This window comes from Pieris rapae, chromosome 23, assembly GCF_905147795.1.
Source record: "Pieris rapae chromosome 23, ilPieRapa1.1, whole genome shotgun sequence".
In the NCBI taxonomy this organism is placed as follows: domain Eukaryota; kingdom Metazoa; phylum Arthropoda; class Insecta; order Lepidoptera; family Pieridae; genus Pieris; species Pieris rapae.
Genome location: NC_059531.1, coordinates 3,586,078 through 3,604,786, shown reverse-complemented (window position 1 = coordinate 3,604,786; position 18,709 = coordinate 3,586,078). Strand labels below are relative to the sequence as shown.

The window sequence follows — 18,709 nt, the reverse complement described above, 5'->3', positions numbered from 1 at the left end:
AAATTTCTAGCTCTTCAATACCATTGTTAAAAAAAGATTTAGTAATATATTATGAAAAATTATTAGAGATGAAACGGATAGCAGTTTGGCCGGATACCGGAATCCGAATATCAGGCGGGACTTAGCCGTTCTATATATCGCACACACACACTTCAATCACTCCGGTTTAACTCAAGAAAAACTACTGACGATTCAAAAAAATCTAAGTTTACCCGAGCATCAGTTAGTGCAAGATGTTAGCACTAGGCGGAATTCTACTTATTACATGATTGAACGTTTGTTAGAACAAAAACGGGCCATATCAAGTTCTGCACTATCCTGCGTGTCGGAAGTTATACCACACGTTACTGCCTTAAAAAATCCTAGATAAAACAGAAACTGAGCAAAAAAGTTCGAATTTATCACATATGCGACCCTTGTTAAAAGCTGAATTAGAAACTCGTTTTTACTCCATAAGTCAAGACTCTATCTACTTGATTACTACTTACCTAGAACCGAGATTCAAAACTATTTGGGGTTGATGGATGCTGCCAGATCACGCCAGTAGATCTTATTGAATTATTTGAAAAGGTCTTGTGAAGAGGCCTCAAGTAGCAGTTCATCTTCAACACCGGCTAAAAAAGACTAGAGGAGAGCACAATTTGCCTTTAGTGCAATATAGTACGAATTAATTTTTATTTTTATTGCATTCATTTACTATTGTGTGATTTAAAAAATTACAACTAAAACTAATTATATTTCTGTGATACTAAGACTGAGTAAAGCTAATAATTACTTAAAAATATATTTATTTTTATCCAGTTTCTTTTTAATTCGGCCGGATAGGCATCCGGCCTAGTAGTTAGTTATCCGGTATCTGGCCGGATAGTTTAAAGGACACCGGATAGTTACCGTATATCCGTTTCATCTCTAAATATTACATCACTACATAGTATAAAACAAAGTCGCTTTCTCTGTCCCTATGTCCCTTTGTATGCTTAAATCTTTGAAACTGCGCAACGGATTTTGATGTGGTTATTGATGATTTTAAAAGATAGAGTGATTCAAGAGGAAGGTTTATATGTATAATAACATCCATTACATAGTAGAGAAGTACTGTTATTTTTGAGGTTTCCAATGTGATGTCGTAAATAATTACATTTTTCCGCTTACATTGCAAACGCAGGTTGAACCCTACGAGTTTTATCAAAATAATGTACTAAGTATTGTACACATTGAAAAGGTATACAGAAAAGTCCATGATGGTATATGTCTATCTCTTATGGATAACCCACAATAACTTTTTTTTGTCATTTACTTTTTACGACAAATAATGGCTAATTTTCGAAGCGATTTTAACCAATACAGCATTAATCCTTAACCAATTAAATACCTTGAATACATTGTTCATTTAATATAGATCTGTACAGCCCATTACAGCTTATTTAGTAGCGATCAAACGCGTATATTATCGGAGCTTTTCAGCGACGGAAATAACAATACATAATAAAAACCTGCTTTTCATCAGCATTACACACGTGCGAAGCTGGGGCGGGTCACTAGTAATATATAAAAATAAAAAGAGTGTGTGTACACGCGTTAGAAGTTATACTTCTTTTGGCGCGATGGAGAAAAATGATGAGAGTGAATTTTTATGATGCTTCAATAATTCTAAGATAATAACTAACCTTAAAATTCCTTAGCCTCCCGCCTCTCAATAGCATTCAAGGCACCCAGATCACATTTGGCAGCTCTCTCACTCCACACACGAGCGGACTTGAGCTTGAGCGGAGTTAAAGCGTTTTCGGTGAAAGGAAATGTCGTATTTGTGGCAAAATACCAATGTTTTTGGCTGCCTGGGCATTCTGGGATCTGGGCATTAGAGTCATACAAAAACAGTATTTTTGACAAAATGGCAATTGGTTTAGTTATTAAGTTGTCCCGTAAGTGGGAGCCCAGGGCCCCGCAAATCCACGATCCGCCCCTGCAAACTTCTCATCACCAGCGTTACTCTCAAGGCCCTATTAGTAGTAACTCATAAAAAAGAGAGTAGGTCTGAGCCTATGCTAGCATATTGTATTGGGAAGCGTAGCAACATTGGCTCAGAACCCTAATAAATCTAATAAACTCTTTTATTAGACTTACATAGAGGGAGAGAGACGTATATAGATAATATTTGTATAGTCACAAACCATAGTATTTCAATTGATAAATTAAATAAAAAGAGTTATGTGCTCTGTGTTCAATAGCGCGCTCTTTTGTTGTTGGTGTGGCTGTGCTGTGTTTTGTAAAATTAAGATTTGTTTTAAGAATTTAATTTAGATAAATTAATGGACACAGCGCTTAAATCTCATGTACTAAGATGAGTTTTTCTATTGACGAAGTGAATTTCCTCGTATACCGATACTTACAAGAGTCCGGTAATGTGACAGCCTTGTTAGTTGTTGATATGTCTTCGACAGAACTTTCAATATATTGTTAAATAAATCTATTTGTTTAGGTTTTCACCATTCAGCATATACTTTTGGGATTGAATCGCACATATCACAAAGCAATATAAATGGAGCTCTCGTACCTCCAGCAGCTCTTCTCAATATACTTCAAAAAGGCTTACAGTATACCGAAGCGGAGATAACATTGGGCGAAGACGGTACCTACCTACATAGTAATTACTGTTCATATGATTAAGTAGTACAATTTATAGTAACAGAAACAAATTTTAGGTTCTGAAACAAGACTTACTGAAAGTCTCAGTCTAATAGATGCTGTTACACCAGATATTGTCGCCGCACGTCAAAACGCACACAATGCTCTGAAACAAGCTAATAAAGAAACAGGTTCTGGCAGTGAACAGAATGGTGTTGAGGTTTGCATTATAGTATTTTTGGTTTAATTTTACAATTCAATACCTAAGCAAACTAGATAATAATTCGTTTTTTGGACAGTTATTTAAAATAAAATATAAATATACTAACCTGACCTAACCGAACTAAATAATAATTTTTTGGAACTAGATAATTGTTTTTTGGATGCTTGGATTCGTACATACTCAGTATAATCAAATTCAAGGTATTGAATTGTAAACCCAACCCGAATTTTGTGTTGATAGCTTTGAATTGTTGAAATATTTCTACATTATCCAAATTCATACTTCTAGGTTCCTACCTGCACAGCTCCAACTACAACAGCTGGTGCTGAAACCCCAAGTGCGCCTGAAAGTATGGAGACTGATCAATCTATTGAAATACCACCTAGTAAAGCCACAGTACTAAGAGGTCACGAATCTGAGGTGTTTATTTGTGCTTGGAATCCTAGCACGGATTTATTAGCAAGTGGTTCTGGAGACAGCACAGCCAGGTTAGTAGCATAAAATTTTTATGTTTTAATTTAAGTTAAACATTAACAAAAAAGACGGCTAATGGATTACGAACAAATTTTTCTTTAACATTTAAATGTGTTTGTTGATTAACACTAGTGTCATAGATAATAAAAACATCATTTTTATGTTATTTTAAAGTTATTAGGAATTATACAGAGCTCAATAGCATTTGTCATTCATTTTCTTTGTTTGATTGAATGTTAACAACCACATGAAATCTGGCTTCACAAGTGTTCTGATGGTGTTTGTAAGCTTGGTTCTTATTGCTTGACCCATAAGGTTTTCTGTTGAGATATCTTATATGATTAATGTGAGAATATGTTTTATCCCAGGAAATATAGACTAAATTGTTAAATAATTTCAGAATTTGGGATATGTCTGATAATCCAACAAGTATTCCAAATCAACTAATATTAAGGCATTGTATTCAAAGAGGTGGAGCAGAAGTACCAAGTAATAAGGATGTCACATCACTTGATTGGAATGTTTGTATAATTTCATTGTTGTTTCCATTTTGATATACAGTGGAATCTCTTTAACTTGAAACCTTGTTATTTAAGTCAATATACTCAGATCATGATGTCTTACTTGGAATTTCCCGAAATAATAACAATAAAATTCAAAATTAATGATTGTTTTTTGGGCTTCTGTTATTATATATTCTATTGTCTTGTACACATGCAATGAATAGATATGTTCATTTTTTTAAGTGTACAGTTTACTTCTTTAATATGTAATTCATGTTAATATGTAAAAAGTATATCCTACAAAACTTAAATTGAATTGTTATTCAAATTCAACTCTACAAATCAAAAGTTCAACAGTTAAATTGCATGTCATTCGAGTTATTGACATTCCACTGTATAACATTGTTAATCATTATGGTATGAGATAAATAAATTATTTAAGTCTTACATGATTCCAGAAACATCAATTTCAAAGTACATTAAATATTAAATAAATCTTAGTATAATGAATGAAGATATTTTTGTTTCTGTTTATATGTGTATTCAGTTTTGGCTTTTGTGTGTAATGTAATTGTTTGGATATTGTTTAATGATTAGCTGTAGGAATACTTAAAATAATAAATAAAATAAATCTAACCAAATCAATAGCCTAATATTCAGGTCATAATTTTGTATTTTTCATATAGTGTGATGGTAACCTATTAGCCACTGGTTCTTATGATGGCTATGCCCGTATCTGGACAACTGATGGGAAACTTGCCTCAACGTTAGGTCAACATAAAGGGCCAATATTTGCTTTAAAATGGAATAAAAGAGGCAATTATATATTGAGTGCAGGGGTAAGCTGTTATGTATAATATGATTAGATATTTTATGTGTAAATAATTATTTAATGTCATATGTAGTATCTTTTATTGGCTTGTCTTTATAAATAAAACTGCTTTATGTGTATTAAAATTAAAAACAAGAATCATAAATCTTATTCAATTAGGTTATTTTAACAAAAACAAAGAATTTTGTTTTTTTTATCATAATATTATGTGCTTTGGTTATCAATAATTGTTTTTAATCCTCATCACCCATATGTTAAATTTCATATTAAAAGTATTAAATTACATCTATTCTCTCTAATAGCTATTGCATTATAATTATGTCTGTTCATAATTAATTAATTAGAGATTGACAGAGATTTAACCAATTAGAGCTTTTGACATTTCAGGTTGACAAAACAACTATTATCTGGGACGCAGCCTCTGGTCAGTGTACTGAACAGTTCTGCTTCCATAAAGCACCGGCGCTAGATGTAGATTGGCAAACTAATACCTCATTTGCATCCTGTTCAACGGACCAGAGCATCCAAGTGTGTAAGCTGAATGTTGATAAGCCAATAAAGAGTTTCTTAGGTCACACAGTAAGTATTATTTTTCAATATTAATATTTATAGACATTTGTTTTTAAATATTTTCTTCACCATTAGAAATAATATTCTCTGATATAACCTTGTGTGGCGTGATTTACAGAATGAAGTTAACGCTATCAAATGGGATCCCCAAGGACAGCTTCTGGCATCTTGTTCTGATGACATGACATTAAAGATTTGGTCTATGAAGCAAGACACCTGTGTTCATGACTTGCAAGCTCATTCAAAGGAAATATACACCATAAAGTGGTCACCTACTGGACCAGGGACTCAGAACCCCAATATGAACCTAATATTAGCAAGTGCCTCTTTTGATTCCACTGTGCGTCTTTGGGATGTGGAGAAAGGTGCATGTGTCCACACACTCACAAAACATACAGAACCTGTATACAGTGTTGCCTTTTCTCCAGATGGAAAGTTCTTGGCAAGTGGATCCTTTGATAAATGTGTTCATATTTGGTCCACACAAACGGGATCTCTCGTTCACTCATACAAGGGAACTGGGGGTATATTCGAGGTTTGTTGGAATTCAAGAGGCACTAAGGTTGGTGCAAGTGCTAGTGATGGAAGTGTCTTTGTTTTAGATTTACGCAAGCTATAGTATGAGGTTATTGGTTAAGGATTTTATAATACAATAGCTTCCGGTTTTCACATTATTGGAGATAACACAATAATTTTAAAATAAATAAGTACTTATTAAATGAATGATACACTATAGATCTACTTTTGTTAAAGGAATTATATTTGTGAAATTTATATCTAAAACAGGCATTCAGAAAAATACAAAATGTGTTTTATATACCTTCTTTGAGCTTGGCAACTTGTATGAATATAAGTAGCTTACTGATAAAGAACTTGGAACATGCATAGATAATATAGTATAGCATACATTAAGTTTTGCTAATCAAAATACCTATTTAGCCATTGGATATGTAGACAAGGTGCACATAAAAGAAATCCTTAAAGTTTAAAATATTGAACTTTTGTCTGATGTATATCAATTTTAATTTATGTTTCCTATACTTTGAATTATAAAGCAGCCTTTGTAAATGGCACTAGAAAATGACATGAAATTAAGATTATAACTAATATATAAGTTTTCATAAAATGCCTTTTTTTTGTTAATTCAACTTTTAAAACCCTTTGCTTGAAAAAAGAAATCATACGCAATAAAAACGACATAAAAATAATAATACTAATAGACATAATAATAATAATTTTTTTTTTTATATTGAATCATTTTACTTCCATTGGTCTTTTGTAAGCTAATAAATTTTCATGGTCATAAAGTCTATGTAGTTTTTCATACATGAATTTAAAAAAGTATAATAACTCATCATATTGACCATTATATGGCTTACACTGCAAGTGGTTTTGTTCTTCATGTATTGAATACTCTTGTGTTAGTTCAGATACATATTTCTTATCACAACCCCATGCACAAATGTGTAGTTCTAACAAAAATTGATGCAAAGCTTCAATTGTTGATAGATACCAACGTGGACTACCTTTTTGATGGCGCCAAAAGTGTGAAACTCTATTCTGTAAAACAACTTTTGGTATGCATTGTAGTCTGCTATCAGCAAATATTCCTTTGCTTTGATTCCAAGTACTGTCAATCAAGACAAGTCTATCAATAGGTAAATTCTCACTATGGAAAATCCTATGCACTTGATTGTTATTAAATATTTTCTTCATTAATGTACCAACGTTGTAGCCATGGGGCAACTCGGCTAACAGGTGGTCTGCATATGATTGCTTTTCATATCTGCCAGTAAACAACTCAGGTACTGTGCAAGCATCTGTCCCAGGATAAAGGAGAACCACTCTTTCATCTTCATCATATTGTGGTATATTGGGGTATGTATAAATGTTTACATCTTGAGGAGCTAACACTGCTGCATGTGCAGATGTGCTCTTTCCATCAATTTCACGCTTATGTTTTATTATATCAACTTTGATGGGTAGCTGAAACATATTTTAAAAATGAAATGTTTATAAGGAAACAACACATGACTAAAATGAGCAATTCATATCTTACATTACAAAATGGAATCCTACCCTCTAGAGTGGAAACAGGCACGTAACAAGTGTAACAAAAATACATCCGGGATTTATAACAACGTGGACATGGATTTCGACTTTTTAAACTAAGCAAAACATCGGAGTCACTTATTTTTAATCCATCGAATGGATTTTCTTCCCGCTTCCTTGCTTCAGGACTTTTTGGATTCATTTTGTCACAAAATTGGCGTAGTAGGTTAAAAACTATTAATAAATTATTATTTTTTTGTATAATTTATAACATTATTGTTTACTGTTTCCATACTTCAGTGGTTAAGTGAGTTGAGAGTTCACACTATAAAGTAGTGACTAGTGAATAGTGATGTACGACTGTACAGTGTACGAGTGAAGACCGAGCCGTCAAACGTCAACCCAGTTTTTGAACTAGCTTCAAAAACTGGGTTCAAGAACTTTCTACTCTAAAAATGTTATACAGTGGAGAACCAAGCTTTGTTGATTTCAAAAATAGTTTTATAATTTAAATGTTATTTGTGTTGCGTTATCGGACTCATATTTATTTGAAATAAAAATTGAATAAATATCGACTACCGTACGTTATACAAGTTTAGTTTGGATTAAGCTTTTTAGGGAGTTCTTGGGCTTACAATAGAATTCTTACAATTCACAAAAATCGCAGACATTTAATGCCCGCAGACAATTAAGATTAAGCCCACACAGACGTGACCGTATGGTCGACGGTCGCCGCCCGTCGCCCGTCGGTAGTATTAATAATGTCAGTTATGGCTGTCAAGATAAGGAAAATATTTTGTTTGTTATCTGTAAATATTTCAAAGAAATTTGCTTCTTGTTCTAGGGAACCTGTGGGTTTTATCTATTTTCGTTATTACGTCAAATAGTGTAGGTAGTGAATGAATTTGTGGTTTTTTGATTTCAGTGCGGTGATTAAAATATAAAGTGAAGGTAAATTATTATTATTCTTTTATATTATATGTTGTTTCGTTTCTATCCGACTTTTTCAATAAATTCATTTTAAAATCGTTAGAAAATGTAAATAAATTAGTCGATGACGCCATTTTGTCGCGCCGGCTGATCGGATAATATTAATTTTCAGTTGAAAAAAGCTATAATTTCGCCTAATATTTTGTACTTATATGGTTCCATATGTTTAGCAGTTATTAATAGTAACTAGACTGTAACGAAATTTAAAAAATCTCAATCGGTGTGGCAGTATCGATTATATTTTTCCTGTCGCAAATGCATGTAAGACACACCAATGAATACTTAATGTTATAAATTTTATCAGCTATTTTAATATAAATTCGTTACATTTTAAAAGCCTGTCATAATGGCAAATATTTTCCTAAATTTAACATTTGTGTATACATTTTTTAAATTGAATACTAAGTCTAATAAAAATTTTTCGTAGCTAGAAACGTATTTTATTGCCTTACGCCCTATTATTTTATAAATATTTTTACAGAGAGAAATGATTAATGTAATGTTGTAATAATGACAATATCAATGAAGGAACAAGAGCCTGTGCCTGGGGAGGTAACTATCATAATTTTTCTTCTAGATTTGCAAAAAACATATTAAGAAATTGAAATCTTAAGTAATCTTTATACTTAAATTATTTCATTTGTATTATTTAATACATTATAGTTAAAATTGTTCTCCAAGTGACTTGACATTCAAGTTTTGTGTATAATAATTTTCATAATTAGAATTTAAATTAAAAAATAAAAGTATTCTTTCTTGTAGATCTCATTTCCTCTGGGAAAATTGAGAATCTTAGAAGAAAAAATTTCAAGCCCTCGTTGGGTTGTGCCTGTGTTGCCTGAACAGGAATTAGAGTGTTTACTTATTGCTGCCACAGAGCTTGCAGCCAAAGGTGTGTATCTTAAGATTATACAATTGTAACAAATATATACAGTATATTTCTTTTGGCTTCATAGGGAAGCACTTGTCAAAATAATTACAAGTGTAATTTTGATTCTGATTGGAGTAAAACTTTATAGGTTTAACAGGCACAGAAGTGGTATCTAGGTGATCTTTTAACTCTTAACTTTAAAAAAAAATAGATGTATCACATATAGAAATCTGAGGAACCTCACAACAGTTTATCACCACCAGAAATATGACTTCTCTATGCCCCAGTGGGTTACACAGCTTAATACTGTATTGTAATTGTTTTGTTAGATTGTTTGTGCGTGTATGATTTTTTTTATTTTTATTTATTTATTGTACACTAATCTTAAATAGAAAAATTGTTGGTGGAGTGGAAATACAAACTGGACACAGTTTTTATGTCCACCAGAGCATTGATTTTGAGACCAATTCAATAATTTAATAGTCCCTTAAAACAATACTAGTAAGATTGCTTGCTTTAAACATATCCTTATAAGATTATAATAAACAATTATGTACTTAGCATTTTATTTATTTATTTTAGGTGAAGATGTTAATAACCCAGGCTGTCAGCGTTTCTACAATGATGCTCTCACATTATCATTTACAAAGATTCTTACTGATGATGCAGTATCATCATGGAAGATTAATATCCAACAATGTGTGCGTTCAAACTGCGAGAAACTTGTTAAATTATGTGCCATGAAACTTGATGATCCTAGATTCTTGAATCTTCTTTCTATGGCACTAAATCCTAACAATAAGTAAGTGATTGGGGATAAATGCATGTTCATATTAGCCATTAGGTCATTGCATATTGCATCATAATTATTATATTTTCTTAATCATATCTTAAATTGTTCAACAAAGTCAAGGGCAGATAAAAACATAATAAATAAAACATACATTATATATGACTCACAAACTTTCTCTGTTTATATCATAGTTTTTTGAACCTGAAGGTTTGGTGTTTGATTCGTTGTATAGATTGATTAAGCAAAGACAAACAAACATATTACAGTTAAAACAATATTTCAGGAAAGTTTTATATAAATTTTTTTGTAGGTTTCACACATTTAACGCGTCAAGAACATGTGAAGGCCTAACAACATCTACTTCACCGGCCAATGGTCAAGGATCTACTCAAGAGCCGGAGGTTTATGCTAAGTCACAAGATCACAGAACACCCAGAGGATGGCTAGTTCATCTTATTAATGTGTATGTATTTATTTTTCTGTCTCACAAACATTGCCTTAACAATCTATAGACTTCTTTCTGATGCTGAATGTTTGTCTAACTTAAGGAAATACGGTTTTAAAAATTTAATTTGATAATATATTTTAAGCTTTCCGTAGATTATGTGCAGGGTATTTTGATATATTAATTATTTATGTAAGTTTTAAGTGGCTATGCTCTACACAACATTTTGAGATCATGCGTTCAATCTGCGACCATTCACCAATGCATGTTTATTTTTAATCGCCTTCCCTAGTCAATAAAAGGTATCTTGTAAGTTTAAGGTGTTTATGTGTTTGTCTGTGGCGAATGGATCAATTATGAATGTGTTTAATCAGAAACAACATTATCGAGATGGTTAATTATTACATATATGTTAAAGACTTTGTTAGCTGGGGTCTTACTCGAAATCTAAATCTTTATGATTGTAAGGAAAAATGGTGATATCAGGTCAAGGAATTTACATTCTTATAAAAAATATTTTGTTTATAAAACTATCTAACTAAAAGCTTAAATATATTTTAATATTATATTAAAATTTTATTATATATAATAAATAGCGGACCAGACAGATCTTTTCCTGTCTTAACTATGAATATTGGTTTGGAATAGGTATAATTAACTTAAAATATTTAAGTAACAAAGTGTTTATGATTCTTATCCTTTATGATATACCACATTCTATGTTTGTTTTTCGCGACGTGTATATAATTATTTTATCAAAATAATAACTCCGATCGAAGCACTTCTTTCAACGATATTCATTGTTTTAAATAATAAATCATCTTTGACGATATTTGCAGCACGCATTGTCAATGTTAAAATTAAATCATTACTTAATATGGTGGGTAGGTATTTTTAAATTTTTTAGTATTCCGCGCGATTGTCTAAATTCTTCCTTTCATAAGAACCTTCTAACAATAACAAACACAACAACAAAAGGATTAGCGAAATCGGTCCAGCCGTTGACGCGTGATGCCATGACCAAGGGAAATAGGGATTCATTTTTATATCTAACTAGCTGACCTGGCAAAAGTCGTTTTGCCATGTATATCATTTATTACTTAGAACATTTTATGGTTCTATCTTTAATAGTTTAGACAGGGTACGCAAAATAAGTAACTTTTTTGGTTGATTTTTTACACCATGTGTCCGAAACACCCTAATATTTTACGGAACCCTATTTTTGTTCAAAATTAAATATAGCCTATATTACTCGTGGATAATGTAGCTTTCGAATAGTGAAATAATTTTTAAAATCGGTCCAGTAGTTTATGAGCCTATTCATTACAATCAACCAAACAAAGTTTTCCTCTTTATAATATTAGTGTAGATATATAAAGTTCTGGTGTCACAATGTTCGTTCCCATACTCCACCGAAAGGACTCTACTGATTCGTATGAAATTTAATATGCATATTCAGTAGATCTGCGAATCGGTTACTATCTATCTTTAAGCGACAAGGGTTGTGCAGCCCAATCATTTTATTTTTATATTGTAGGCATTTTTTTGTTTGTTTTTATTTTACATACAAATACATACAACCCTTAATTTTCATCCCTCTACAACTTACCCCTATTTCTTATTTGTTAATTAAAAGCATGACATAAACTCTGAGGTTAATATATAGATAAAATCACAGTCAACAACAGTATCTGAGGTAGCATTGCAAACTGTTCCATGTTGGTATGTACATTAAGGAGAATCGAAGTTCGCGGGTACAGCTAGTACCTATATATATAAAAATATACTTGACATTCTTAAACATTACTTAGGCTATTAATCATGCATACTTTTTAAAAATAAATTTGATTTTAAAATAAGTGCCATAATAAGTTTGACAACAATTGTTTTAGATTTGGCCAGAGTGGTGGGTTTGCGAAGATAAGGGAACGATTTGAAATCATAATGGGTTTCAAAAAGACAGAACTGACAACATCCGTGAACGAAGAGAAAGTTATCAATGAGATCATCGAGAGTGAGGATCAGAAGGTGGATGTCACTGATAGCATAATCAGCAGTACTGACAATATGGAGGTATATCTTTGTAAATTATTATAAACAGGAGAATTAGGGGCAGAAGGGATCCGGACATCTGCCGGCCTATTCATTAGTGACATTTGGAGTTTAAAGCCGAAATTAAATAAGAAAATAAACTTTAATTAACTATTCCACAGAAGTTTCAATGGCAACAATAATTTTTGTTTCTTAACACAAATTTAAACAACTATATGTATATAGCAACTGAATCATAATTTAAAAAAAATTAAATAACTCTCTCCATAGTTGCCTATCATTAAAAAAATCAAATACACAACTACACGCAATACTCGTCGAGCGAGTTTGCTTATCTTGCCGAAGCCGCGTACAAATTTAAAAAAAAATCTATTAGGTACAAGTAGCGGCACGAAACTCTAGCGCTGACCGTTATTGCGCTTAAGTAAAAAATAAGGTACCTGAGGGGGGCTAGCGGAATGAAGAGCGTCGATTGGCTCTCCAGTCGCATTCCGGCCCCGCACCACAGTTCACTTGACCCTCTACGTATAGGCCAGCGCTAGACTCACGTGCCTATAATAGTATGAGGGTGTGCAATTATTTGATCAATTACCATCTCAAATTCGCAATATTGGAGTGTTTGACAAATTCAAAAAGGCAGTAAAGATGCATGTTACAATGAACACAGTTGACTGAAATTAAAACGGCTTATGGCGACGTGTATCTCGCTCGTATATATAAAATATATATTTTTTGTAATGAGAAATAAAGTTCTTTAAACATTAACACACATTTATTTTAGGGTTCAATTTCGTCTCGTTCTGAACAGCCGTCTTCTCTAGAGATGTCAACATCAGGTGAGAGCAGAGTTGCAGCTGTATGGCAATTACTGAAGCCGCTTGGACTATGCCACGATCTGCTGACACCTCACACTGTCACCGTTTATCTGTTGCCAGTTCTGGTAAGTACTAAGTTTTGTTGAGGTAAGAAATTCCGGCTCAGAATGAAGTTGTATATTATAATTTGAATCCTGCTGTTTTGGCCTATTGGATTCTTGCCTCTCATCCCTGAAGTTTAATTCGAATCCTTGGTTATGCACCAACCTATTAGAAAAAAAAACAAAGGAAAGAGATACATATAAAAACAAAAGAAAGAGAAACAGAAAGAGTCAAAAGACAGATAGTTTTGGGTTAAGAATCCGTAGTTCGTAGTTGTCATCTAAGTTAGAATAATTAATGTAATGTAAAACTTCCAGGATAACTGACGTATATATTTTTTTAATTCTTTGCAGGAATGTATTCCGACCCTTCTAGAAAGTCTGACTGATGACGAGTTGAAACGCGAAGCGCGAGGGAGCGAGAACAAGACTGATACAGTATCGTGTTTGATAAAGGCATGCAAATATGTTTCTGTAAGGACACCGAACTATCACAGCCTACTTAAATGTAAGTACATGCTCAGTTACATATTAACACTTCACCTATTACATGCGAAAACACTTCACAAATTACATGCTAAAACACTTAACCAATTACATGCTAATAACTCACCAATTACATGCTAAGAACTCACCCATTACATGCTAAGAACATTTTACCAGTTACATGCTAAAAAACTTCATCAATTAGGTTGTCGCTTTTCTTTCTTCTCGGCGTAAACCCTATGTCATAGAAAGAGATGACAGACTATTTTAGTGTAGTGTATTTTTATAATGTAGTTTGTATTGCCTAATTAAGAGTTTTTAGGTACATCGAAGCAAGAAAATCGAAGATTTAAGGTCGTAAGCCTACCCTGTAGTTGCATAGGGGCGTGGTAATATACCGCTCCTATGCTACTACAATGTGGGCCATCGTACCGAATAATTCAACACAACGGAAATAATTATTAAGCGCCAAGAGAATACTCTTTTAGGGACATTTATGTATTATGTAGCAGTGGGTGGAGATTCCTTGAATTTATTTATTTACTTTTTGACATATATAATCCACACATTGTCAATGCTTGAAAACGACATGCGTTTAAGAGCTATGCTTATAATATAAATAAATACATACGCACCAAAATGGTTGTACCAATTTTAGCTATCTGCCAAGAAAAGTATGTATTGGTGTCAAAGGTGGTATAACAAAGTGTATGACTTTGTTTGATATTTTGTTAAGTTAACCGCTTCAAATATGTGAATTAAAAATCTTTGTTTGTGCGGGTAAACAACAACCGATGGTAAGATTTTTCATTTCGATTCTTTAACACATACATTTGTAAATTTTTTTATGTACAACCAAACAATGTACCATCTTCCATCTGTACGTCGTTAAACTTAGAACATTTGTTCACACAAGAACAAATAATAGTAGTTACATAAATTGTAAACAATTTTAATGTATGGATAAAGTACCAAATACCTATGCTATATACACTTAAATTATTCGAAAGATAAAAGTTCCGAATGAAAATTTCGCGTTTCATGACGAATAGCGCTATCTGACAGTCGTGAAACGCAAAAATACTGTTTATCCTACCAATAAGTAATAAATAGCTTATTTCGGACATTGTGAAACAGGCTCTTAGTCATTACACTCGAAAGTTTTGTATAATTTTTATAGAAAATATTTTCGAAAGCTTCTATATTTTTTATTCAATAACTGGTTTTAATATGTATGTTGGTTTTTAAATTATTATTATGAGTAGCTCACTTCCCTTCTGTGACCCAAAATGTAAGACACAAGCCTGCTAAAACGAAGAACTTCCAGCGCCTATCTTGTACCAACTCCTGCAAATTACTGGCTATCAGCTGCAGTACAACCCCCACACACACTCACCCACACACACTCACCCACACACACTCACACACAACCACACACCCCCGCACACACACACAAACTTGCGTTACTTAGGCCGACCGGTTTCCAACTACTAGTCTACATCAGTAGCTAGAAATATTAATAATTAAATTTGTTTTTTAGCTTTGGAAATGTTCCGGCTGAAGATGATACTGCGGTTATTACAAATGTCGTCGTTTAATGGGAAAATGTCCGCGTTGAATGAAATAAATCAACTTATAAGTACGATGTGCCAACAGCCTAAGCCGGAATGGTTGACGCCGGCTGTTATAACGGTAAGTGTGTTCTTTTATTTCAATTTATCAGGTTTAAAACCTTGCGTTTTTCCATATTATTAGAATTGTATACGACGATCAATACGATTACCCGAGTTTTTTATTGTTTTATGTTATTACTTTATATATTATAATAATCTCAAAATTTACATTTAAATACATTGATATTTCTAAGTGGCCTTTTTTGACGAAAGCTTTCTTCAAATCATGTAATTTCTGTTTGCCCGGTGCCACTCTGTTTTCTTACCTGCGGTTTTCTTAATCTGCCCCATCCACCTTCAAAATTTTCTTCCTCTTTTCTCCACTTCACTGCTCCTGTTGCCACAGGCCTCGCCCATTTCTACTACTTTAAGTTTACTTATTTCCATTGCTACCTATTCTTCTTAATTATGTATTTAGTTTTTATTATTTAATACAAATTAATTTCTTAAGACATCTATGTATGCTATGAATCTATGTGCGCCATCTATGTATTTCTTGACAAAAGACTATTTTCTCGACGAATTTTTTGACAATCCTGTGACCTTAGGAATCTTAAATTATTCTTTCATGGCTCATTGGGATTCATTGCATAGATAGAACATAGAATAATGTTCGTTAGGATCGTATACGTACAGATTTGGACGTTCCAAATTATTCACCGAATCTGTAAATATTCCATCCAGGCCCCATGGACCCAATGATTTGTATAATATAATATATAATTTATAACTCTTTTCAGACGTGGATAAGAGAAAATGGAGTAGTTGATATAGTATTACGGGATTCCTTACACCAGCCCCAATATGTTGAACGGTTGGAGAAAATGCTTAGGTTTATGATTAAAGAGAATTCCCTCACAAGAGAAGACCTAGACGCAATATGGAAGGCCCAGCACGGGAAACATGAGGCGATTGTTAAAAATCTTCACGATTTATTGGCTAAGTTGGCTTGGGACTTTACGCCTGACCAGTTGGATCATCTTTTTGATTGTTTTAAGGTATGTTTGTTGTATGGCTTCAAGAACATGTACTTAACTAATTAGACTTTTCGATCTATGTTTAAATTGTATGTGCTAATATTAGGTCCACATTGAATTTCGTATCTCAAGATACAGCCGTCTTGAGCGCTGTCAAACATGTCAAAAATGTCAAAGTAAGAAAAAATGTTTTGACAGTTTTTTAATTAGATTTATAGCTTTATTGACGTTCTAAAATAGATTACTTTATATTATTATACTAACTTTATATTATGTAGTGTTCTGTGCGAGAGAAAGAGAGAGAGTAATAGAAAAAAACAAAATTCTAATAAGCTACTTTCGTAACTGTCTAGGGATATAAGAATTAAAACGATTCTGGTTTTCAGGCCAGTTGGTCTACATCGAGTAAGAAACAAAGTGATAAATTATTAGAAGTGATAAGGAGGCTGGCTGAGGACGATAAGGATGGTGTTATGGCGAATAAAGTATGTAAAAGTGTTAAATCCGATCTAGTTTTTATTGCAATGCAGTTAAATAATAAATGCTTTAATAATTTCAATTATCACACAAGACATTTCGTATTCATTGTAATGCAAATTCAAGACATGTTTGTCTTTTTCTAGGTGTTAGTACTGTTTTGGAATTTGGCGCACTCTGACGATGTCTGCACAGAAATTCTCGATTCCACTTTGGCAAATTTCATCAAAATACTCGACTATAGTTGTAGTCAAGATCGCGATGCGCAGAAAACGCTTTGGTTAAACAAGTGAGTATAGTCTAGGACGTAAATCCATAAGTGATTCAGATCCGGCTCGAAGGACCAAAATTAACAGTTCCTGGGTCATCGGGGAAAATAATAAAAGTTTTTTGTTTTACTAAATCACTACATATTATAAAACAAAGTCGCTTTCTCTGTCCCTATGTCCCTTTGTATGCTTAAATCTTTGAAACTGCGCAACGGATTTTGATGCGGTTTTTTAATAGATAGAGTGATTCCAAGAGGAAGGTGTATATGTAAAATAACACCCATTAAATAGTGGAGAAGTACTGTTATTTTTGAGGTTACTAATGTGATGTCGTAAATAATTAAATTTTTTCCGCTTACATTGCAAACGCAGGCTGAACCCTACGAGTTTTATCAAAATAATGTACTAAGTATTGTACACATTGAAAAGGTCTACAGAAAAGTCCGTGATGGTATATGTCTTTCTCTTATGGATAACCCACATTTTTATATACAACGTTCACAGATTTTCTGTAGTGTATTTAGTATCAGCATTACACCCGTGCGAAGCCGGGGCGGGTCGCTAGTAACATAAAACCTAAAAAATATAACCGTGTGTATTTAGTTTGTTTTAGGGGCTCAGTCTTTGTAATACTTCGTCGGACCTCAGTAAAAGAATTAACAGAATACACACACACACACACACAAACACACAAATAGTTGTTTATCTAGAAATGAGTTTTAGTTAAAAGTAGATACTTTGATTAAAAACCTATGACATAGACAAATGACCATGAATTAAAAAGTTAGATATTTCCAGATGTGTGGAGGAACTGAAGAGCAACGAGAAGTGGGTGTTGCCAGCATTAAAAATGATGCGTGACATATGTTGTCTGTACGAATCCGGTGGGAATGCGGGCGTGAGGCCTCATGTGACGCGGCAGGAGTTAATAGATCGACTACAGACGCAACATTCCCTTGTTATTTTGGTCACAGATTCGCTCACACATTATATGGACATGGTGCGGGAGAAGATGACGGGTAAGAGTTTCACATAGTATTGTCTTTTATTAACATAACTTTTACACATTTAAAGAAAAACACTTTTTTACGGATTATAGTTATGTATTATTGTATTTACATAATTAATTTTAAAAAATTATAATTATAAGTTTAAATACAATAATACATAACTATAATCCGTAAAAAAGTGTTTTTCTTTAAAGGTAAGAGTTTTTAAAGTGTTTCACAACTGATAAGTATCTCTTCATAATGTATGTTTATATATATTATTCAAACGATATTTTTTGTACGTTCGTACTTTCGTTTAGTTCCAAATACGGCCACGCGTCGCTCTTTTGGTTTTCATACAAAAATTATTGATAATCTTATATATAAAATTCTCGTGTCGCGGTGTTTGTGGTTAAACTCCTCCGAAACGGCTTTCCCGAATCTCATGAAATTTTGTGTGCATATCGGATAGGTCTCAGAATCGGACAACAT

The 18,709-nt window shown here is 32.9% G+C and overlaps 3 protein-coding genes across 3 annotated transcripts in view; 2 read left to right on the top strand and 1 right to left on the bottom strand.

The window, feature by feature from the left end:
• Window positions 1-2,219: 2,219 nt before the first annotated feature.
• On the top strand, window positions 2,220-6,297 carry LOC110996425 (F-box-like/WD repeat-containing protein TBL1X). Its single transcript, XM_022264074.2, has 8 exons — window positions 2,220-2,399; window positions 2,480-2,629; window positions 2,703-2,845; window positions 3,137-3,336; window positions 3,723-3,843; window positions 4,512-4,664; window positions 5,045-5,236; window positions 5,346-6,297. The coding sequence occupies exons 1-8, from the start codon at window positions 2,342-2,344 to the stop codon at window positions 5,844-5,846; spliced, it is 1,518 nt and encodes a 505-aa protein (XP_022119766.1). The 5' UTR covers window positions 2,220-2,341; the 3' UTR covers window positions 5,847-6,297.
• A 153-nt stretch (window positions 6,298-6,450) lies between these two features.
• LOC110996426 (tRNA-uridine aminocarboxypropyltransferase 1) lies at window positions 6,451-7,532 on the bottom strand. The gene is made up of 2 exons (XM_022264075.2): window positions 7,287-7,532; window positions 6,451-7,213 (listed from the first exon to the last, which is right to left on the bottom strand). The coding sequence occupies exons 1-2, from the start codon at window positions 7,479-7,481 to the stop codon at window positions 6,482-6,484; spliced, it is 927 nt and encodes a 308-aa protein (XP_022119767.1). The 5' UTR covers window positions 7,482-7,532; the 3' UTR covers window positions 6,451-6,481.
• Window positions 7,533-8,122: 590 nt separating this feature from the next.
• The window catches only part of LOC110996430 (probable ubiquitin carboxyl-terminal hydrolase FAF), a 53,742-nt gene continuing 43,155 nt past the window's right edge, over window positions 8,123-18,709 (top strand). Inside the window, exons 1-13 of the mRNA XM_045633300.1 lie at window positions 8,123-8,230; window positions 8,751-8,821; window positions 9,032-9,161; window positions 9,723-9,942; window positions 10,244-10,396; window positions 12,271-12,451; window positions 13,212-13,370; window positions 13,701-13,854; window positions 15,373-15,524; window positions 16,246-16,503; window positions 16,869-16,967; window positions 17,106-17,248; window positions 18,027-18,247. Coding sequence (XP_045489256.1) covers window positions 8,780-8,821; window positions 9,032-9,161; window positions 9,723-9,942; window positions 10,244-10,396; window positions 12,271-12,451; window positions 13,212-13,370; window positions 13,701-13,854; window positions 15,373-15,524; window positions 16,246-16,503; window positions 16,869-16,967; window positions 17,106-17,248; window positions 18,027-18,247 — 1,912 coding nt within the window. The 5' untranslated portion in view covers window positions 8,123-8,230; window positions 8,751-8,779. The remainder of the gene's footprint in view (window positions 8,231-8,750; window positions 8,822-9,031; window positions 9,162-9,722; window positions 9,943-10,243; window positions 10,397-12,270; window positions 12,452-13,211; window positions 13,371-13,700; window positions 13,855-15,372; window positions 15,525-16,245; window positions 16,504-16,868; window positions 16,968-17,105; window positions 17,249-18,026; window positions 18,248-18,709) is intronic.